The sequence below is a fragment of the Ammospiza caudacuta genome, chromosome 2, assembly GCF_027887145.1.
Source record: "Ammospiza caudacuta isolate bAmmCau1 chromosome 2, bAmmCau1.pri, whole genome shotgun sequence".
Classification (NCBI taxonomy): Eukaryota; Metazoa; Chordata; class Aves; order Passeriformes; family Passerellidae; genus Ammospiza; species Ammospiza caudacuta.
The window spans coordinates 54,382,800-54,407,131 of record NC_080594.1 but is presented as its reverse complement, the minus strand read 5'-3'; the positions used below and the strand labels follow the sequence as shown (position 1 = coordinate 54,407,131).

The 24,332-nt window shown below is 41.8% G+C and overlaps 2 protein-coding genes across 6 annotated transcripts in view; one reads left to right on the top strand and one right to left on the bottom strand.

Annotated features, from left to right (window-relative positions):
* The window catches only part of NBEA (neurobeachin), a 453,368-nt gene that overhangs the window by 130,363 nt on the left and 298,673 nt on the right, over nucleotides 1-24,332 (bottom strand). For all 5 annotated transcript variants that reach the window (XM_058800580.1, XM_058800578.1, XM_058800579.1 and 2 more), the window contains one exon: nucleotides 17,872-18,008. In XM_058800580.1, the coding sequence (XP_058656563.1) occupies nucleotides 17,872-18,008 (137 nt within the window). The remainder of the gene's footprint in view (nucleotides 1-17,871; nucleotides 18,009-24,332) is intronic.
* On the top strand, nucleotides 14,098-15,926 carry MAB21L1 (mab-21 like 1). The gene has a single exon (XM_058800582.1). The coding sequence runs from the start codon at nucleotides 14,098-14,100 to the stop codon at nucleotides 15,175-15,177; it is 1,080 nt and encodes a 359-aa protein (XP_058656565.1). The 3' UTR covers nucleotides 15,178-15,926.

Here is a 24,332-nt window from a genome sequence, read left to right as displayed (position 1 = left end):
GAATCAAGGTGACCAAAATAGTAATTTCTGTCACAAAATTCATGTAAAGTACCAGAAAAATGGAAATAAAATTAATGCTGCTTACAGAGGAAAGCAAAATAGTACAGAGAATGAAACAACAGCTGCAATTCCCAGTTTTTGGAAGGCCACACTGCTCTGAAACAAACTCTTCCAGAGACCAACTAGGACATGAGTTCCTGCATTGAAAGTTTGGTCAGTGCAAAAGAGTGACTGACATGTAAGCTTCACTGACCCAACTACATCTGATGTAACTAGTGTCATCATTTTAACTAGTGCTTCATTTAAAAACCATAAGTCTTAAATATTTTATTAAATGTTTAAAATTATATAGAACAGGTGTACTCTGACTTAACATGAGAAGATTACTGAGCAGGAACACCAAACTTGAAAACTGTAATATTTGAATAGCATAAACCCATAATTCCAGTTAACTAGTCTTTAAATTTGTGACAATCTTTCTCCAAGGAAAACAACTGATCATTTTCAGGCATGGTTTTTCTAATATACCAATCATTGTACTTTGTCACAGTCTTTAACAAAAAATACACAAACAACCTTAAAAAGCCTTACAAAACACACAAGATCCTTGTTTTCATCTGTGACATGTATCCTATCTAAGGATTTTCATTATAAGTATGTGATGACAGGCCTCTTGTAATATCTGGCATGGTAACCAGATTTTAGGTACTTCATCCCAAAAATCAAAATCTATCATAATTGTATCATCAGAGAAGCCAAATCCAGGTCAGATTTTATACCACAGTAAAAGAAAAAAATCAGCATGTAACAATTGTTCTCAGAATCTTTGTATATGGAGGAAGCTCAGAACAAAGCATAAGGACCAAAACCAAATTCTGCTTATTTAAAACAAGTGGAATGCAACTGCTACTTTTGATACATTTGTTCCCAGCAAACCAGTCAGTCTCTCAATTGTGTGTTTCAACACATATAGTATATACAGGTAGTCACACTCATGATATACAAACAGCACTTTTACCTTCTGATGGTTATTATCTTGGGTACATAACACTGAAATCCACACAAATTTAGAAAAAAAAAAAAAAAAGACAACCTTCAGTGTCATCAGACCTTCTGACACTTTTACCTTCATGGTTATCAAGATTCAAATTAGGTGGAAACTCTATTTTGTTTCCTTTCCCAGTGATCCAAAAGCCTACTGATTTTGAAAATTGATACCAATACTATAAACTTCACTACTGGGACAGGTTACAGCACAGGTAAACCTCAGATCTGCCAGTGACCACACCCTCTTGCCTAACGTGATAGCTAAGGTCGGTTATCTTACACTATTCGCTCCTCACAACTAGAGGAGAACTTCTCACCTCCAGTGTTGTTAATGTTGTCTTAAGGCACCCCAGGTTTTTTCACAAGACAGATTAAAACAATTCATTCTCAATAACACTATTTTTTCTACTCATGCAGCCAGTAAGAAGAATGTGAACTGTATTTTCTAGTCAGTTGTTTTCCCACCTAACAAAATGCTTTTTATTAAATGTATACCAAAATATGTATTTATCGCTTCCCCCATTCCTACAAGTAGTATTTCAGCTTTTAACCCTTTTTTGAAAGAAAGAAAGAAAATTTTGTTGAAGTACTGAAAAAAAAAAAAAAAGCAAAAATCTTTCAAATCTGGATGCAAAGTTGGGGGTGAAAATGGAAGAAATTGATATAACTGAAGACAAATATAACTAAAGACTATTATTACTGAACACTGATGCCAAGATACTTATAAAAACATCCAGCCTCCTTGGATAGCTGTGAATCGGGTAGATGAAGTGACAAACCTTGAAGCTTCTGTGCACACCATTCCTCTGTGATTTCAGAGGCATGTTAGCATGTTGGAAAAAAGATTTTTAGAATCATCCTGGCAAAAAAAATGTATGAATACTTCTTTTATAGTAGATGAGTCCCACTAATATCAGTGGATTTACTTGCCTGAGAGCCTGGTAAGTTGAGATAAATTAGGGGGAGAATGATAGATCTAAGGTTAAATAAAGGTTGACACCCAGGCTTCAGTAATGGATTTTTGTTGTTGTTGCTTTATGATACCTGCAAAGCTACAAGGTATTTTCTTCTAACTTTTAAATCCATCTCTCCACAAAATATCCCCACCTATCAAAACTCAGATTGCAAAATAAAATCTACTTTGCTAAATGTATGAAGGGAACCTAACCTTAACTTACAGGGTTTAGAGAAACTCCAAACCATTTAACAGCAGTACATCTAAATGGGTTACTGCAAGTCTGGAAAGAGTAAATGACTAAACAGGAGCCATAAAAAAGCCAATATCCCTAAAGTTACAGATCCCATTTATAATTTCAATCTGACTCTATATTTTTTACCAGATGTAGCCAGCCAATATCTTTGTAATTAGTCTGTGGTACACTGAATAGCAAATTTTCTCTGATGGACTCAATACCACATGCTCCCATACGTGTCCAAAGTGGAGGGCACAATATACCATTTTACAGAACTCTCAGGAATCAGACAGGAGCAGAATAAATCACTCTGTGAACAAGCTGTGTACCAGGCTTCATTAGTTATAATTACCCCCAAAATATGCTCAGCAGAATGCACACGTGTCATCTGGGAGTGACACACAATAGAGTGGGCAACTTATAAACTCCTCCAAGCACAGAAAGAGTCCATAAAACAACTGGCTTGTGCATTTGGATTCATGTGATAACACCTCCTATTGCATAAGCCACCAGATGACACAGATGGGGCAAATCCAAACAAGGAACATTTCTTTTGTATAGGCATTGGACTTCATTTGATGCCTATTCAACCAGCAAGCTGAGAAAGCTGAGGATGAATCACTAGATCTTTGTCTTTTTCATTTCCCAGACTGTGCTACACTTGCTAAAAATAATAAAATGTATAGTTTTAAATACTTTGAACATAATGACTTACAGAAAAGAAACACAGTGCAACAAAACGAGACAGGATGTTAAATTTAACATACTTAGACAAAAACAAACACGTGACTCCAAAGTTCAAGACAAAATATTTCTAATATAATATTAACCACCATCTCCCTTTCACACATCATATTACCAAAAGAGGTTAAGTGCTGACTGAAGGTCTTTGAGAACACCCATATCAACAATCAAATCCATTATTTTCTGGAGAAAGTAATATTAATTAATATTATGTTCATTAATCAGATTACCTTTCCTTTAATGACTACTGAACCAAACACATTGTAATTATTGCAATTGATCTCAACTTTCTCTGTAAATTTGTACATTTTTTTCTTCCTCCCATACTTTCTGCAAATCATATCCTATTCTCTTTCCATCCATATAGCATAATGCTCCTGGTCACCTCATTAAAAGTATTTCCACATCTTTTCTGTAGTTTTCTATTATTGCCTACTGCTGCCGAGATGTGTTCCTGAAAATACTGGTGTAAGTACTTGTTTACTGCAATGAAAATAGGCTCTAGCTCAAAGGGAAACTGATATTCATATGCAGTTCACTGCACAGACAGATTTAATGGCAAATACAATATTCTAGTTAAACATGCTCATATATGTCAGCATTTTAATATAAACATGGAAATATATATTGCTTGGATGTTACATGTGTAGGATAGTGCATGTGAACACATACTGACATGACTGTGCTTATGTGCCTATGCCTATTCACTTTTGTATTCAAGTGTATAAACACATGGAAATAGACTCACAGAAAAACATGGACAGATGTATGTGCACACACTCAAAAAGTACCCTGCACCTTTGGGTGGCATATTCAGCGCTTGTACTGTGTTACATTTCTGGCTTGCTGTAAAGAACTATGTAAAATTTCCACATCTGTTAGCTACTTTCAAGACAACTCAGGAAGCAACTCCAAACCTCTGACTGTAGAATATATTTAAATTAGCAATATTAACCACGTGACACTGAGTTCTGTGAAATCACTCCTACCCACAAAATAGATACCCAGTTATTTTTACAGAGTGGAATCTAGCTGAAGTTCACAGACTTAGAGTGGTAACATGAACTGCCACAGACAGAGCTGAGTATATCCACAATACCTAAGATCAGTTAAGGTCTATTACAAATAGCATCCATTAACCTGTGATCTGTCAGATCTGTGCATCAGTAACACTGTGTGGATGTAAGCAAGGACAGAATTTGTCCCACTTGGCCCCATTTCTGTGTAGTGCAACCGAGAGGTCAGCTTCAGCATTCCTGCATTCAATGCCAGCAAACTCCATAGAGTGCTCACAGGCACAGAGGCAGCAATTTCCTATTTTTAAAAGATCAGAGAAGCAAAAACAATTTGTGAATATGAGTGCTATGGTATTATTTGAAGTCACTGCCTTCTTATTATTTTTCCCCTTTTAAAAGAAACAGATATTGAAACTATCCCAGCTAATAATTTCATTCTGACACTTGAGTTTAAAAGGTTAAGTTACTATCTGAAGAAAGGTAATCTGACTGCCTTTCATAGCAGCCTGCAAGCTCTGCAATCTGCATAGAGAGGGGCATTTGTCATCATTAGCTGAGCAGTGACAGCTGGCACCTAGGGTGTCCCAGATTTAAGAAGTGGCAAAGGCACTCTTTTGCCTTAAGTTGCCATCAAGTATAGCATGTTTCATAAGGAGCAATATTTTCTTATTATTACAGAGCATGAAATAACAGCAGTGAATGCATCTGTATTTTTTTCATCACAGAGAACTGGCTGATATACAATTAGCAGTTGCCTTCAGACAGCAAGACACCAGGTTTATTCTGTGAGCAAATATCCAATTCATGTCACTTGAAAATAACTACAATTGGCTTAAAATGAGGACAGTATATTTTTTTCAGAGATATTTCAGACTGATTGATTCGTAGATTTTGTTCATGGACATGACAAATAGTGCATAAAACACAGTTTTTAACTACAGGTATAGTACTGTCACTCCAAGCTGGAAGGGCCTAATTGCTTAAAACAGACAGGTTATTTGATATAGGGAAAAAAATAGTCCTACACTGGCATACAAGCTAATGCAGTATATTAATGCTCTGAAAGAATACCTGATGGAGCACTATTTTAATAGCAGCTTTAGAAACTTAAAGTATATTCTCATAGCATATTTAATAACTAAATTTGATTAAATACTTTTTTTTTAAACAGTTACACAAAATTTTGCAAATGTATTCATATTTAAGTGAGTATTTAATAAATGGAATGGGTTAGAAGTCCATGAAAAAAGTTTTTTTCATACCACCATCAATAATTCAATCTATGAAAGGTTGAATAAATGGTTTATAAACAATAAGAGATCCTGACTTGGTTGTTTCCACAAAAACAAAATACAAAGCTAAAAATTAATATACCTTGACATGAAACAAACAAACAAACAAACCCTAGCAAAACAACCAACTAACACAAACTAAATAAAATTTAAAAAACAAAGATGAAAAAACTCTCATTTCTCCACAGTCTCTCAAGTTTGGAAACATAATCTATAATGCTAGATGTTGCATTATTATGTAAAATAGTTTTTCACAAATAAAACTAATTTTTGTGTTAATGTAAAATCTATGCAAATACATGCAGTCATTTATCAGGGAAGCTGACAAGCATTCCATATTGGAGAGGGAAAATGAAACTGCCTCAAGAATAGAGGCAATTAATTATTTCTGTATTTTCTCTTCCTCTGTCTTGAGGCACAGAAGTTATCCATCCAGTTAAAACAGCAAATGAAATAAAGAGGTTTTTTTTTTATTTAAACACATATGGCTTTTGCCTGCAATACTGATCACCACAAGGTCTACAGATGCCCGTGGCTAAATTGTACACTGGCAGATGCACACAAGGGAAAACTGTGTTAATGCAGCGTGGTGAACAAAACAAATGAAGAACTGAATTTTGGGGGGTGGGGATAGAGAGACTTTTTTACCATGTTGAGATACAGTTTGCCTACAAAGGGTGGATTAGGTTAGCCATAGATTTAGCCTAAAAAGTTTCTTTTCATCTCCTATGTCAAAAATCTGAATATACATACAGAAGAAAACATTCATGTAGATGCTTGCAGTTTTCTAATGTACAGATTATAAATAATGGGCTTGCAAAGATAAATGGTTATATTATTTCATCTTTACAATTAAGGACTAATAATACATAATGAATGTACTCACAGAACATAATGAGAAAACTGTTGTCCAACATACTTGCTGTCATTTTTTACCTCTTTAAAGAAGCAATGTCTTGAAGTGTAGGTGAAAATGGCAAGCATTACGGCATAGCCTAGCATATGCCATATACTCGTCTGTGCTTCAGAGGGCTAGTAAGAATTCTGCACTTATTAATTGTTCCTTTTGATAAAGTTATTTAAAAAAAAAAAAAAAAAAAAGTGAAAATTGAACCCAGTTTATTCCTGGAAATAATTTGCAGAGGAAAACAAGAAATAGAATTGGTAAAATATTTACTGAAAATAAGATAGAACCATGTTGATCACAGTAATTTCTCCCTCAGTAGGCCTGTACAGACTGCATTACCCCATTAAAATCAGTATCGATCTTAAAAAAAAAGTAAAAACCCCACAATTTTTCCCCTGAAACTTTCCCTTAATTTTACAAAATAATTCTTTTGTATCAAGTAAACCAGAAAATAAATAAGATTCATAAATGCGAAGTCATAAAGGTATCGATCTCCTTTGCCTCATCTAAAACTAAGAAGTCTTAAGAGACAGCACTGTCACTACCCTAACAGCTACACTGTAAATTTTTATCTTCTTTTCAACAGCACTAATATATTATAAATGATAACTTTCTCAAAGGCAAACTCTATTTCAAATATCAAGAAAAATTGATAGTAATATTCCTTTCAGATAAGCAGGTATTTCCACAAGCTAATATTTCTCTTTCAATAGTTTGATTGGGTACTTATGAAACTACAAGACTACATGTTATTTCTATAGCCTTTCTCATTTCAGGGACATCAGCACTATGCCACAAAGGATCTACTTCTTTATATTCTGTCCTAGAGCTAGCCTAAAAGCTGGCAGGGAAAAGTAGGAAGGACAGTAGGTGATGTAGGTTAAATTTTCAAATTCAAGCAAGAAGACAACTGGAGTGATTTGCTGCCCTTAATAGGAGGCTCACATTTCCCCTAGATAAAATATTGTGTTCTACAACGACAATGTTCCACCAGTAAAAAAAAATAAAAGTTCAGAGTGGTGGTGGGAATATATTTTAAAGGCCAAAAGATCTAAGTATCATATTTTTCCTGAGAAGATCTCACCTCTTCTTCCTTAAATAATAAGGTGGTTGACATGTTTCTATTACAGTTATAGTTAGGATATTTTTAGGGTCAATAAGTATTCTTAGCGAGTAGATTGCTTTTATTTAAGACTGCTAAAATACTCATTAGCTTTAGGAAGTTTAGAAATAGTCCTGAATATGTGAAAGTAGATGAAAAAACAGATCTTCTGAAAGCATAATCATTCATCTGTTTCTCTGAATAACCTCACCCTCCTTAGAAGGGCTTTAGAGTGTACTGGGGGGGGGGGGGGCATTTTTGTGAGATTATGTTGTTAAAATATGGACAAACCAGCAATGTCCTTTCTCAAGAAGACATTTTAACACAATGGCTAAAGCACAATGAAATTAATAGGGAAGTGCTGCTTGACAGAAGTGTAGATATTTGAGCCAAAAATATATTTCCTCACCAACACATGCATTTGATGCATTAGATATTTTAGAGGCTCACTGTATCTCATCCTCTTCAAATGTTAACCTCCAAGTATTCTGGCCCTGATCCTGCCCATGATATCACTGGTGCTTTTAGGCTCACAGAGAAGTGCATGGGCAGTTATTTGCAGGATCAGGGCCTTCATAAGGTTCAACGAAACATATTAATCACTTATAACCAACTCACTCAACTCCTCCCTTCACTGTTATTTGGAAAGAAAATATTGGAAAGCTATACACTACATTAAAACTAGAAGTCTGCATTGAATGAAATATGTTAGGTATGTCCATCCATAGCTAAATCAAGATGAAATGAGTTCCACAGGTAATTTACCATACTTGTGTAATTGCAAAGAGAGAGGGCAAATTTCATTTTGAGTTGGAGGGACATAAGATGCCCAAAGTGTTGGCAGCATGAAAATTAGTAATAAATACATTATATCATCAAATGTATACAAAAAAATGGTGCTTATTTATAACTTCCTATTGGCCAATGTTCAAATGTGTTAAGCAATGTCTTCTGCTAATTTCAGTATCTTCAGCAGCTACTGATGGGATGATGTAGTTTAGTTTGATAAGTCAGTATGAAACCAGCTTACAGAAAAACACCAGCCACAAAACGAAGCATGTTGAAGACATACCACCCTCCCATTTTGACTGGGCTAATAAGATGCTGAGCTGGCCCTAAGACATAGCATATTGTGTGATGCCATAATTTATATAATGATGTATTTCAAATGCTCCCATACTTCAATTTCAACTTACATTTTCTAACACTCTAGTCCTCTCTGGTATTCCAGGGCTAAAGTTACTGAGGGGAAAGATTAGTTTAGACATGAAGTCTTCAGAAGCTGCTCATCCAACACATACAGCTTTATCTTCAAGGGCAATGTTCAATATTTTCAGCCACTTAATCATATACAGCAATAGGAAGTAAATGAGAGTTCTGCAGTGTTGGATGGCCCACTACAAATGCAGTAGATTAAAAAGCACTAATCCCCACTGATTCCACACTCCTCTAGCAGTTCAGCAAAAAAAAAAAGAACATTCTCCAAGCTAGAGATCTTAAAAAAAACCAAAACAAACCCAATGTTGGACTACTTAAATAAAATGCTGTACTATAAGGAATGTCTGGATTTGGAGAAGCTGACGGATAAGTGAACCAAATGAATAATTCAATGCATTTTTTTCCTGCTTACATGTTTCTTCAGTTCCAGCCAAAATCACAGTTGTGCAAGCTCCATGTTTACTTTTGAGACACAACATTTTAGAGAAAACAAATCAATTACTGTTTTTTCCCTTAACAGATTGCAGATTAGAGGAATTTAAAGCATTAACAGTTCATCTGTATGACCTAGGATGACCAAGTCCAACAGTAATGCAAATTCTCATGTTTTTCTTTAATTTTTAATAGAAAGCAAATACATACACATTAAGTCTAACACTAATGAATGCCAATTGTGTACTGTAAAAAGGACTATGTCATAATTTCTAAAAAAAAAAATTTAAAAATTTGCAGAGAACTGTTCACAACAGAGGAAAAATGCTTGTGTACCAAAAGATGCAGAACTTGATACCCACAGGTCTTAGCAATGAAGTGTATAAATCTATTAAAATTGAAAGATTGCAAACATTATAGTAACTTACATCTGAACTTTTCGTTTGTTCCTAAATTTGAAAACAGAGGCAAAAAGTAAACTACAAAATAAGAACACAGAAAATTGAAGGTACCGTCAACTTCTATCACACACACAAAAAGATGCTGCCTATTTTATAAAATGTGACACATATAGCAAACCCAGCACAAATATCTGTCTTTAGTTTTCTTACTTGAAAAAAAAAAAAGTGAATTTATTGTTGCTGGCAGGATGATATGGATGAAATAACCAGGAAGAACTGAGGGGGGAAGGGGAGAAAGAAGAGCCAAGAAATCAGATACATTCAATGAGCCTTCAAACTTACTTCAGCAGTAGGGATAAATAATTTAATCAACTCAGCTTCATTCTTTTTCTTCCTACCTCCCTAGTGCAATTGGCAGATATTAAAAAAATAAAACTTTAAAATTCATGAGCAGTTGTGTGTGGAAGAACTATCACTATATAATAAGAAATATAAAGTGATATCCATGCAAGCCCTTTGTGTAGATATGCATCTGCAAGTGCTTTTTAACTCACACTTTTCACCATATGAAAAAAAAATTATTGGTTAAATTTATATGCATGGCAACTTTTTTTTTCTTTTTTTATTTTTTTCTAAATTGCAATTTGGGGATGTGGGCAAATACAGATTTTCAACAATATTTGGCTTTTTGGCTAACACGAGCACTACAGGCAATGTAGTTTGAAAGATTTGATATAACAAGCAGAGTTCAACAAATATTGTTATAGTACCCCCTAATTAAGGGAAATATTTGGAAAACAGCAGTTTGGTAAAAGTCACCAATATCATATGGCACCATTATCAGGACAAATGATCAATCACCATTTTAATGAGGTGACTTTAATCCCGATTTTCCAAAACAACTTAATACTCAATAAACTCAGTAGAAATAAAATTCATTGCTGAAAAAGTGTTCCTTTTGTACTTTACCAAGGATGCATTAATAACTACAGAGAAAAATTAACTCAAAGCTTTGAAAAATATCTATATTTTTATATCATATGTAGTCATATAGATAATAATTTTCGACGTCTAAACCAGACTGACTTCTTGTCACGGTAAACTATAGGGTCACTTCAACAGTCACATTTCAGGGGTGTCTGTGATGCCTAAACATACATATTTTTAAACTATTAAATGTTTGGTGTGTGAAACGAAATGACGGAGTGGAGTTAATAGTGATCTTCAGTGTTTAACGTCACCTAATCAAGCCTAAATCTAATATTTCTCATAGCAATCGAGATACAATGAATACGTATAACCTTGTATCACTTGGTATCATAGCTTAATCTTAGCACTACACATTGAAAACTCTGATTTAGTATCTAAGATGTAATTTTTGCTTAAATTAATTTTGCTTCGTCATGAATGTTATGACTTCTGACAGCTTAAAGGTACGACCTTTCCACTTTTGCCTTTGGCAGCTGGAATTGCCAAGTTAAAACCTAGGGGGCAAAAATAAGCAAAACCTGGCCCGGAACATCCCCACCGCTAACGTGCGGCTCTGAGGCTCCTGCATCCCTGGGAGGTTGAGGGGTGCCCCCACCGCAGGAAAGGGCTGTTCCCTCGGCGGAAAGGGAAGAAGGGACAACCTTTTGTCCGCCCGCTGTAACTTTCGGTTTTACCCGGCGCTGCTCTGTGACCCTGTGGGAAAGGGGCTCTTTGACATTTCCATCCCAAAGAAGCCGCCCCCGCTACAGCAGCGCCGGCGGTGTCGAGCCGGACGGCCCCGGGAGCAGCGGCCGCCGCCCGGGGCGGGAACCGGGGCCGGACTGGGGCCGCCGCGGGCCTTCCCCCGCACCAGCCGGTCCCCGGGACCCGCCTGCCGGAGTTGGTCCCGACTTGAGCGCTTTTCCTTCCTGTGCACAGCCCAGCCGTGCCCTGCTGCGGCCAAGGCCGCCCCGGGTCTGAGGGCACGGCGCGACCGGCATCGCCCCGAGCCCGAGGGGCGGGCTGGGTCGTGCCGGGCCCCATCCTGGGGCAGCGGGGCGGGATGTGCCGGGCCCGAGAGGTGCCTCCCCTTCCCCGCCCGCCGCCGGGGCCGGTGGCGGTGCCGCCGAGCCGGCTCTGCGTGCGCCGGCCCCCGCGGAAGCGGGAAGCGGGAAGAGGGAAAAGGGCAGAGGGCCGACCTTCGCCCCCGCCGCAGAGCAGGTTGCCCGTGCAGCCGGGGACAGCCGCCGGTAGGAGCGGCGGGGAGGCGCCCGCCCGTGCCCTCGGAGCCAGCCGAACGCCTGGAAGCGCCTGCTCCGGGAAGGCTGGGGCGGCCGGCCCCCGAGCCCGCAGCGCCGCGGCCGCGCACGCCACCGCCCCGCGGGGGAGGAGGGAGGGAGGGAGGGAGGGAGGGAGGGAGGCGGCAGCCCCGGGCCGGCGCGGGGACGGCGGCAGCGCTCCTCGGCGGCGGCTCGGCAGGCACCGGCACCGGGAGCTCTGCGCCGCTGCCGCCGCCGGTCCCAGCGCGGCCGGGGGGAGGCACGCGTGTCCCGGCCGGGAAACTGAGCGGAGGAGGGAGACAGCCCGGGAGGAAACTGCCTCCTCTCCGCCCCAAAGAGCCAGAAAGTGATCTCCCTTCTCCCGGCTGCGGCCGAGAAGAGGTAAGCTGCTTCGGGACGACCGGTCACCTGCAGTTTTTCAGCGACAGCACCAGCCCTGCTCAACTCATGAGCAGGAAAGGATTCCGGTCGGCTTCCTCCTCGGGAGCGGCACAGGAACAGCCATATAACCGCTAGACCGAGGGAGCCAAGCGCACGGTCACAAATTCTCCGCTATGTGCAATAAAGTTGGTCGCATTCGTACGCTGAATAAATGTCGTGAAATGTTCTTTGTGGTATGACTTCTCCTCAGCGACTGATATGCCCGTGACAGTTACTTTAGGAAAAGGTAATGGGTCAGTAGTTTAAAGATTCCAAGCGATCAAAAGCTTTGGTGTTTTTTTCTTCATTCATACATATATATATATATATATATATATATATATATATATATATATACATATATGTATATGTATATGTATATAAAATTTAGGGCTGTCTTGAAGTGAAGCTCAGTAAATGCTGTGAAGCAGAAGAGCTTACCACTCCAGCTTATTTGCAAATAAATGTCCCGATTACCAACACTTAAAGTACCGAAGGCGAAATTTGCTAATTACGCATCACACAGGCGAAACCCCAAACTGTCTGACAAGCAAGCCAGCATGTTTGCAGTCGCTAGCGTGCCTCCCGTGTGCACATTTACTAAGCGCAGCTTGCTAGCACAGCTCGCTGTACGATAAATCCTCCAGGTTTGAAGTTAATAGGTACTTATAGTGCGTCTCGAAAAGCAGCCGAACATCCACTCCTCACAACATATCGGAGAGCAATACAGAGTATAAAAACGACGCTAAGAATTGGCAAAGGAGATTTACCGTCTGTATCTGCTACTTGATTTTTGGAAGGAACGTGAAAAAGACCTGACAGATATGTTTAGCGATTGATTCTCCCTTCATAAGGTACAAATACAAAAAGCAAGGCAGAGACAATGCCGAAATGCATTAAACCTCAAAATCGATTAGAGCCCGTCAGAAGATCCTTTAAAACAATACAAATCGTGGACTTCTGAGCAATATTTTATTCCAAAGAACACTAAATTTGCCGTGAATCCGCTGCCTTGTTCACTGGCCGGTTCACGAGAGAAAAAAAAAAATTCCAAACCTACTTCTCACTTGCAGTTACAGACAACTATCGGGAGGAAAAGGACAGCGTGATGTGACGCCGAGAGGGGTTAATGAATTTACGCCTGTGCTCCTGCCGGAGCGAGCCCGGTCTGTAGCTCCCTGGTTGATGGATGCCCATTAATACACCTGCATTCACGTCCCGGCCATGAGGAGGCACGCAGGGATTCAGTACGGAGCGGCACAGTTTTGCCAAGTCCTCTCGAAACGGCAATACCCTTCAAGTCACACCCAAAGGAGAGCGATTTCTCTTGATTTCCGAGTGTACAGAGGACCGGGGCGGCTTTCTAGCCGGTAACCTTCTACCTTCCTATATGTGCCTGCGTGTGCGTGTGTGCGTGTGGCTGTGTATACATATCTATCTCCTAGAGAGGGATTAATTAGCCGAGTTCGAGCTGAAAGAGGCTGCAGTGACGAGCCCAGTGGCGATTGGCCGCCCGCCTGCCTGGCCCTGCCTTTATAATTTCCACACGAGTGCATCTGGGCTCTTATACAAACCAACAGCCAGCTTCTTCTGACATACACACACGGCACTTTTTTCCACCATCTGATTAACCGCCCTGCATACACACGGTGATTACTACGGGAAAACATAAATAAATACGAAGAGGTTTTATTATTTTGACTACTGGAACCCTCGCTGTGTCTCAGTGCAACTTTTGTTTTTTCTTGCTGCTGGGAAAGGTGCTGCTCTCGATGCTTTCCTCTCACTCACGGACCCTTTAAAAAAAGGGGAAGGAAAAATATCGCCCCCTCCAGTCCCCCTCCCGCTCCCCTCCCTTCACCCCCCCGCCACACACACTTCAAGACGGCTGATCTAAAAAAGCAGGAAGAGAGCATCTGAGGAGCAGCAGCCCCGGCGCATTTTGAAAAACATTTGTTACATTTCAGAGTGCGGCAGCCTGTTTCTCCTCTGAAGTTGGCTCCAGCCATAGCAGCCGCATTGGATCCCACAGCCTATTGCGAGACTCCGGTATACAATCCGGATCTCTGCCCCAACATGATCGCGGCCCAGGCCAAGCTGGTGTATCATTTGAATAAATACTACAATGAGAAATGCCAAGCCAGGAAAGCTGCAATCGCCAAAACGATCCGAGAAGTCTGCAAAGTGGTGTCGGACGTGCTGAAGGAGGTGGAGGTGCAGGAGCCTCGCTTCATCAGTTCCTTGAACGAGATGGACAATCGCTACGAGGGGCTGGAAGTCATCTCCCCCACGGAGTTTGAAGTCGTGCTGTATCTGAACCAAATGGGGGTTTTCAACTTCGTGGACGACGGCTCCTTGCCGGGCTGCGCTGTGTTAAAGTTAAGCGACGGGCGCAAGAGGAGCATGTCCCTCTGGGTGGAGTTCATCACGGCGTCTGGCTACCTCTCCGCTCGCAAAATCCGGTCCAGATTCCAGACTCTGGTGGCTCAAGCCGTGGATAAGTGCAGTTACAGAGACGTGGTTAAGATGGTGGCGGACACCAGCGAGGTGAAGCTGAGGATCAGGGATCGGTACGTCGTGCAGATCACTCCCGCGTTCAAGTGCACGGGGATCTGGCCGCGGAGTGCTGCGCACTGGCCGCTTCCCCACATCCCCTGGCCGGGACCCAACCGGGTGGCGGAGGTCAAGGCGGAAGGCTTCAACCTCTTGTCCAAGGAGTGCCACTCTCTGGCCGGCAAGCAGAGCTCGGCCGAGAGCGATGCCTGGGTGCTGCAGTTCGCGGAAGCTGAGAACAGACTGCAGATGGGCGGCTGCAGGAAGAAATGCCTCTCCATCCTCAAAACCTTACGGGACCGTCACCTGGAGCTGCCGGGCCAGCCCCTGAATAATTATCACATGAAGACTCTGGTTTCCTACGAATGCGAAAAGCATCCCCGCGAATCGGACTGGGACGAGTCGTGCCTGGGGGACCGGCTCAACGGGATTTTACTGCAGCTCATCTCGTGCCTCCAGTGCAGGAGGTGCCCGCACTACTTCTTGCCCAACTTAGACCTCTTTCAGGGCAAACCTCACTCGGCCCTGGAAAACGCGGCCAAACAAACGTGGCGACTGGCTAGGGAAATACTAACCAACCCGAAAAGTTTGGAGAAACTTTAGAGGGTAACTATAAAACCGGCCTGACCGATAAATCTGCTAATTTCCCGATGAAGTTTAAGATGCCTGTTTGAAAAGTCATATATTTCCACTTGACAATGCAAATAATATTCTCTTTTAAAAGGAATATAGCTTAGGCTCTTCACAAAGAAAAGCAAATGAGAACAGCAAGCATCGTTCCTCTTCGTCACAGTTTTGCAGTTCCCCGTGGGGGAAAAACAAAAAGAAAGAAAGAAAAAAAAAAAAAAAAAGAAAGAAAGAAAAAAAAAAGAAAGTGTGTTACCTGGAAATGAAAATTGGCCGTAATTTGATTGTGACCATTCTGCCTAAAAACGGTACCAACGGATTATAACAAAACCCCGTATTTTTATGTAAACCTTCTGTGAGTAAAAGCTATTTGGATATGCCACCTGAACAAACCCTAATGTACCTTTTAATTTGTATCAAATATTGTGATCTCACATTGTCTTTGAAATTGTGGATGTTGGTGTTTTGTGATTTGGTGAACAGAAGTTAAATTGCCATTTTGGACAACTTCAAGGACATTTTCTGCTAAAAAGAAGATACCATTTAAAAAGGTAGATTTTATCACGGTACTTTTGTTAATTGTCTTTTGAAGTGTCTGAACTTAACAAGTTTACATTTTTCGTTTCATATATATTGCTTGTTCTATTTCTAACATTCCATAAATATACTTGAAATGTTATTTAAATATATTCAAAAGAAATTTGGATTCTGCTTATATAATAACGCTTGAATATTGGAATTATATATTTGAAAATGCACTTGAAATACACTGGATAATTACTTTTTGTGATTAAGATTTTAATTTCTGTTGCTGATTTATTTAATTACAAGCTAATAAATGAAGTAAAATGCATATGGGTAAGCGTTTCAATATCGGATCAAGTTTTTCACTTGAAAAACAAGAGGCGGCTATGTTTTGTGGATTTTTCCTTTCTGTGGATAGTTGCTTAGGTCCTGTAAAGCAGAAAACTTAAGGGCAGAGCCCTGAGTTGGCATTTGGAATAGTTTTGTAGAATAGGGAAATATTGGTTGTACAAGCATATTGGAATTTAGCTCCAGATCACCATCAGCAGCTGTCAGACACCAGCGTACTTATTAATACAGTTACACTTTTTCAGCCGTCAGGAAAGAAGTCTGTTTTGAAGGGTTTATTATACGGTGCTGTTGTGTTTCTGCTGGCTTTTGAACAAAGCCGAGGAAACACAAGGTATCTGTGAAGCAGTGTTTTTTGCAAGCAGTGATCCTGATACAACTAGCAATTTGGTGCAGGTACTAATAAAGCAGAAAATAAAATTTATAGGTGAGAGCCAGCACCAATAAAGTGAACAACAATATTACTTCTGACCTACAAATCGGTTACGAATGTGATAAGGTTGCCAGCTCCACTCCCAGAAATCAAGCCCCTCAGCTCCCAGGGCATTCAGAGGGAATAACATGTGTGTGCTTACAAAACTGCACGCACTCCAAAGCCGCCCGTCTGCACCGCACTGCCTGGTCCCTCTCAGGGTGCATTTCTTTAAAATGGCTTTTAAACCAAAACGCAAATTAACAACGCGGATTTTGACTAGGATCCTAATAGTCAACAAGTGCTGAAAGAGGCCGATCTCCTGTGTGACACCCACTAGCAGCTATTTCCAGTGGGTGCACTTTAGCAAAACTGTTATTCCCAGAGATTCTGACAGAAACTTTTTACCCCGGAAATGCGAAGAAAGTTCCGAATTTGACAAATTATTTACCCAAGAGAAATCACTTCATTGCAAACATATTCAGACGAGGAGTTTTCTTGGAAACTATTTATAACATTTCTGCATTTAAAAATCCCAACCCCAAGGTCTTTGTAAAAGTACCTCTCCTATTTCCTCTCTTCCAACATTTCCAACAATAGCAAAGGAATAAAGCAAGAGCGATAGGAATAAAACGACACGCAGAGGAGAGGAGCGCCCTGTCGGACACGTCCCTTCTGTCTGCCCCTCCTGCCCCGCGTGGCATCCCCCGCGCCGCTCCCGCGGGGACAAAGCCACGCAAAGGTTTCCGCTCAAGTCACGCACCCCTCCCCGCTCGGTGCGGCTCCGCTGGAGATTTTCACGGAAGGGAGGGGGAAGTGGGGCGGCGCTGGGGAATTGGTAGTAGTAAATGACTTCAGAAAAAAACATAGCTTTCCCAGGAACCAACTCCTCGGTACATGTCTGTTCCCCCCTCCCCCATTTTCTTTTCTCCTCCAGAAAACAAGCATTAACTTTCATTTCAGCAGTTACAAAGTGTTTAACAAAATGCGCCGTATTTTCTTACGTAGAAACTAACGTTTTTGAAATAACGGGATTCTCCGAGAACCTCGGAAGGCGTAAAACCCTCTGCTGTGTCTCGGGAAGGCTGCGGGCTAGGACTGCTGCTCCCTCCAGGGATTTCAGAGCAATTGGCTTAACTACTAAATCTGACCACGTTCATACAAAGGCACCGCGAGAAAGGCTGCTGGAAAACGCGTACGCTGCCGTAATCGAGGATTTAACACCATTAATACATTGCGGTTTTTTTTTTTTTTTTTTTTTTTTAATGCAGCGAAAGGCGGCAGACAGGAGCGGAGTTTGGAATGAGGGGGCGGCCCCGGCGCACGTGTGCCGGGATCGGGGACGGGAACCGGGACCGCGCCGCCCGCCCGCACGCCGCACTCACCTTGGGGTCGATCTTCTTGAAGGCCGAGTCATCCTCATCCACCTCGAAGTAGATCTCTGTGGTGGTGATGGAGAGCGTCCCCTTGGCCACCACCACGGGGGCGATGAGCTGTGCCGGCGTGCTGAGCACCACGGGGCCTGCAAGGCAAGGGCAGCGGCGTCAGGTTGGAGGCGCCCGGCCGGCCCATCCCGGTGGCCCTTCCCTCGGCCGAGCCAGCGCCCGGCGAGCCCCCTCGTAAACCCAGTTTGTAAACGCCGTGTTCGTTCCCCTCCTGCCCGCGGCCAGCGCTTTGAACTTCGCGGCCGGGGCACAGGCGAGTTTGTGAGCTCCGGGGTTGCGAGATAAATCACAGCAGCGAAATTCAGAGGGGTTAGGGTGAAAAACAGCTGCCTCTTAGAAGAAGGTCCCCTCTCTTTTCATGCCCTTTTGCTCCTCGTTAACGCTATCACTGTTCATGTGCGATAGCGGCCGCTCGTTCCACCCCGCTTGGATCCGGCAGCCCGGGGTCCCTGCGGCGGCCGGGCCGGGCCGGGCCGGGGGCGCAGCGCAGGGCAGCCCGCAGCCCCTGCCCGCCACACTGACCCTGCGAGCCCTGGGGACATTATTTTTAAGTCTGGATCCAGACCTCAACTCGGACAAGTAACGCCAAATACCAGGGGGTTTTGTTTAGTTGTTTGGGTTTTGTTATTTTTTCCTTTTTTTTTCTCTTTTTTTTTTTTTTTTGTCACCTATTTCAATACCCCATGCACATAAAGGCTGGCATCGTTAAATACATTTACGGCACGATAATTTTTGTTTCAACTCGCTGCCGCTTATCCTTTTAAAATTACTACAACAATACTTCGCTCAAATATATTCCTTAACGAGACGCTTTCACAGGCATTGAAAAGATGGGATGGGGAACACCTATTGTAAAAGGCAGCCTTCTCCACGCAAATTGTTAGATTTTAACTCAGGAAAACAAAAATCAAAACAACCCTTCTTTAATCCAAAAGACAAGAGGATCGCTTTTTCACCATCTTATCTTCAATATCAATGCCATCTTCTGTTAAAGCTGACAGTGGCCGTGCTTAGGAAGCTCACTTGCTTCGAAGAAAATATTATGTATTAAATATTCTTCTAGATTTAACCACGAAAGCCTGTGGGATAATTTGTATATACATACATAAACACACAGAGCCACATACGTGTACAAACACGCATCTGACACCTAAACAATAAAACTGCAGTATTGAGAAGCTGGGTACGCCACCTGACTGATGCGCCTTTTAGAAACTGGCCAACTGACCATCTCAGGAGGCACCAAACAGGGTTTGGCTGTTACACGCAGCTAAAAATGTCCCTTGCAATAAGGGCACCCCTGCTCAGAGGGCAGAGAGCCGTGAGCCTCCCGCTGCCTTCCCGGCCGCTCGCCCCTCCAGCAGCGCCGTGCGGGCGCTGGGGCGGCCGAGCCGGGCCCGGGGCTGCGGCTGCACCGGGGGCAGCGCCTGGGATGCGCCCTCTCCTCCTCCCCCGGCGCTGCCCGCACACTGCACTACCAGCGCTCGCAGGCAGCACTTCAAATTACTCACTTAGCCCAAATTACTCCTGTATCGGCGCATCTAACTGTCATGTTGTTAATGCTTTACTTTACTGTAACACCCAATTTGAGCGCTTATTGCTCAATATTTTGTCATTTACGCTGCAAAATAAATAAAGAGGAAGGCAGGGATTGCTGTGCGTACAGGGGGAAGCTAAAACGCCCAGTTTCAGTGACAGCTTTCAGCAGCCCAGCGTGGCGGACGGGATAATATTGATACAAACTCTATTTTCTTTCATTTTATTGTTTTCCATCTCCTAATAAACCGAGGTAGCCTCTTGACCCCAGTCAGCTGATCGGAATCACATGCGCCGGGCTTGCCTTGCTGCTCTCCCAGTTTCGCCTCCATCTTCTCTCCCTCCCTTGGCGGTGGGAAAGGAGCCGATCCGAGCCGGGGAAGCCCGGCTGGAGGCTCCAAAGGGCAGGGGGATCGATCCGAAACGCCGCTTTAAAGCCTCATCAATCTTCATCTAGGTTGCTCAAGTAATTACGCCCGATTCTCTTGTACGATTACAAGTGGATTTGGGTTTCTATTCCCCAGGCCCCCTTTCTTTGTGTTTACAGAAGGGGGGTTTGTGCAGCCGGCGGTTCCCTGCCCTGCAGAAGCACTTGCCCTCTCCAGCAGAGCGCCCTAGCCCTCCGCTGTCCCTTGTCGGGCACACTTGGCCCGGCGCAGGGTGATGGGCTCACAGGCCTTTGTGCCGGGAGAAAAGCGCCTTGGAAAGACGCGTCCTGGAAACGACCCGATATTCTATCACTTTAAGGAGGCGTTTGTGGGCTTTGCTGAATCCCAGAAGGAAGAACATCAATTTAATCCAATTACCTCTTTTTCCCTGGTGTTGTGTGGCTAAAATAAAAATAAAGCCACTGCTATTTAATGGCCAAAAGGCCAAACCCTGTAATCTGCCATTCAGGCGGAGACAATGGTGCGCCCCGGTTCGCGGGTGATGTGCCCTGGCGGACGGGAGCAGGGGGCAGAGCTGCAAAAGCAGGGGTGAATGTGGAGGGAAAGGGAACAGTCACTTCTTAGCCCGTTCCTGAAGGCAGGGGAAATCGGGGATTTCTGGCTTTCTATTCCTCCCGAGAAAAGGCTCCGAGTTCCCTCCTAGACTGGTACCTTGGCATCGCCCTGCATTCTACTCAAATGACACCCTAGATTTGTTGCAAGGTAAACATGTCAGAGATATCACAATGCGACAAGGAATAAGCATTATCGTACCTTCCAGATGAGAAAAGGTTTTCCTGTGGTTTGTTTTTTTTTTTTTTTTTTTTTTTTTTGGGGGGAAAAAAACGAAAACAGAAACAAACAAACAAAAAATCCCCACACTAACAAACGAACAAAGAAAAATCCCCAAAAAACCCCATAAAGCAAAATAAATAGCGGTCACATTATGGGATTTCAGGAAAGGTGATGTTCAAACTAAGTTTAAAAATATCTTTACAGACTTCTTCTTTTCTTAAAGCACAAAATGAAAAAAAAATCGGTATTAGCAGTGTTTCATTTTTACACTTGTCCTTTGGAAATCTCCAATTACAACTTGCAATTCCATAGCATGTTTAAGGAGCACTGAGTCTTTTTGTTGTAGCCTTCAGGGAGCAAGCCAGCCACTGAGAGAATACGAAATTAATCCACTACAGCTATAGAGAGAGAGGATTATGTTTTAATCCCCTTTGGGACAGTCTCTGGATTTTAAGGATCCGATATTAAAATGTTTACATAGAGCATAATCAAAATAGCCCAGATTTTCCATATGGCACCGAGCTATCGGGAAGCTCCGGATCTCCTTCCCGAGCCCAATTGATAATCTAATGAAACAAAAGCTGAGCACACCTGAGCCAAGAGCCGCGGGACGGGCTCATTCGCATTCGGGAAGGATAACGAGCCTCGGCTCCAGCCTCCGCCCGGCCCCTCGGCGGTGCCGAGCTGCGCTTTTCCAGGGGATGTAAATATTCATTTCCAGCGCGGCTGCGGCCCCGGAGAAGGCCAGGCCGTGCTGCCCGGGGAGCGGCACCGCAGCAGCAGCGGCGGCACCGGGGATGCTGCCGCAGGGACCGCGGGCGGCACCGAGGGCGCTCCCCTCCCGCTCCGGGAAAAAGCCAACCTGTGGCTGCCTCGCCTCGCCCAACAAGCTGGCGTTTGTGGAGGGAACCCGTGTCTAGGGCGCTTGTCGCCTCTTGGGACTCTAAGCAAAAGCATCTCTCTTTAAGGATCGGCTCGTTGCCTCTACCGAACCCCTCCGGAGCTATCGGGGCGACCGCAACAGAAAGACAGAGACCTACCAGAGAAGTTCTGGCCTTAAAACGAGTCCAGAAATCACTTCAGACACACAGGTCTAGCAATCTGTTCAAATGGTGATTTTTCCCTGTTGCCCGATCCCTGTGGTCAGCCCATGTGATTTACATTTCTAAAATAAACTCTACCACACATCTACCTTTTAAAATAATATTTTCTTTCCAAACGTAAATAATTGTGAAATTAGAAGGTCCCAGTGAATAAAAGCAGAATGTAACTTCCCTGCTCCCCTGCGGAATTTTTGTTAAACACAGACTTCATTCCCTGTTCTTGTAACTTGGCTCTTGTATATTTCAAGTAAAGCTAATCAAGGCAAGTGAAAAGTTCCATTAGGTTTTTAAAAGTTTATCTGCTGATGGAATATCAGTAAAATTACACCTTTTAAGGAAAGCTGCTAAAGAGTAGCATTTTGAACTTATTATTTCAAATATTTTCATTTTCATAAACTATCATTTTTAGCTGTAAGAGCTAAACACGTGTTACATTCAGAAGCCTGAAAATTACACTGGAGGTATATCTGCTAAGAAGATTGGGCACAATTACTCCTAAGGAGGGTAAGGAAAATGCTTTTCTATGCTGAATTACGAAAAAAGACATTTACCTGCTGCAGGCCTAGAAGTCTAACTTTTAAAATAAAATTTTGGTGATTACCCATGAACAAAAATGTATTCGCTGGGACAAGTACTTTGAAAACATATCCAATCAGCTCAACCAATTTAATTTTACAACCTACTGGTAATTACTCTGAAAAAAACCAGGTGGATGTTGGCATACTTAATTTTTAACTGATACTGGTTTAAAAGAAAAAACATATAGATCTTTTTACATGTACATGTATTCAACATAGATTAACTGAACCCAATACTTTTACTAAGTAAAATAGTTTGCATAAATTACATTTTGTAATTTGATATGACACTTAAACAAGAATTTTAGATAATATGAATAATAACTAAAAATTACTCACAAGATAACTGAAATAAGAAAACTGAAATTTCCTCAGCACTTTAACTGTAAAGCCAGGTGTATCTGGCACTGAGTTGTATTTGAAATGTATAGAAATCCTTATACTTTAAAAAAACAGATGTAACACATGCACAAGCACACAAAAACTTCAGTTACTTGAAATGAAAGTCACATATCATGGAAGTAGAAAGAGGTATAGGTACCAGAATCCTTTGGGAAAAGCTCTTTAGTCTGAAAAATATTTCAACCAATTAACATCTAATATAACACATGCAGTGCCAAGTAAATAACAAGTAAACAAGGTAAAATTCCTAAACAATTCACAGAACTTAGTCTATTTTTGTTCCCATTGTCATCCTAAATTTGATTCAAACTACCCTTTAAAAAGATTTCTGCAGTAAATATATTGCACTTACATGAGGATGCTTGCCCCCAATTTGTTCTCTGCTATAGCGAACACTTGAAGGCAGTAACTTCACTCAAGCCAAGGCCCTTATAAGAATGTACATATACAGCTCCCTTTACTCATTACTTTCAACAGTTTCATTAAAAATAATCTGCACAACTTTTTAAATGCAAAACCCAGAATCTAAGTCTAAATATTACTATAATCTTGGTTTTCTCTTCCACCACTGAATAATATCCCAAATTATTTTCTCCTGTTTTCAGAGGTGTCCAAGCTTATTTTGTTGGCTTTTTACCCCTGCACAATCATATGTTTCATATTGTGAGAGAGGGATTGACTTTTTTTTGTTTGTTTAAATGTCATAGCCACTGTGGATAGGTCCTGATACTCAAGATTTTCCCCACTTTTCCCCCCTTTCCTCCATAAAGCATACAACACTACTACTACTAACATCAAAGATCAACTTAAATGGTCTTTTTCAACAACAATGACTAAACAATTACAGCAATTCAATTCTCTTAAGTGGTTGCCATAACAGCAAACAAATGTGTTTGATTAAAAAGAAAATGTAAATAAAAACAGTCTTGCACATTACAACTGAATAAAATAGTAAGAAAGAATTACATAGTTTTGATGAGATTGTGAAAATAGTTAAATATAGTGCTGCTTGAGAAGAAAAAAAGTAATTTTATCTCAAACATATACATTTGAATTAAGTGACATATGCACCTTCACGGGTAAATAATTATTATTTTAATTCTATACCTTCTGAGTCTCATTAAAAGAAAAATATTAAATAGTACTTTTTCATGAGGGAAAACATGCCTCCCAATATTTCTAGGAATAACAATTTCTTTATATTGTTCTAAAGGTGATAGGAAGCAACGACTTAATAGAACAGTTAGAGAAAACGCAAAGACAAACTCAACACAAAACCAAAGTCAGTCTCACTGAACCTTTGAAGGTCCTGTGGAGCAATTATCTGTGTGTCTAACAGCCCAAAGTGACAGAAACACAACATTTACTCCCTTTTGCAGGTAAAGTCAGGTTTACTCTGTGGCACACATGAGAACTTCTGAATGTGCTGAGGTTCCCAATGGCTTACATGGCTTTAGAGTTTTTCCAGGACGTGTCCAAGTGCCAACCTGCCAGATGATCAGGTATTAATAAGAGTCAAGACTCCCCCTAATTATTTACACCTGGCCAGAAATGTAAAT

What these genes read in the sequence shown, in the direction of transcription:
- MAB21L1 (XM_058800582.1), top strand. Translation starts at nt 14,098, where the DNA reads ATGATCGCGGCCCAGGCCAAGCTGGTGTATCATTTGAATAAATACTAC.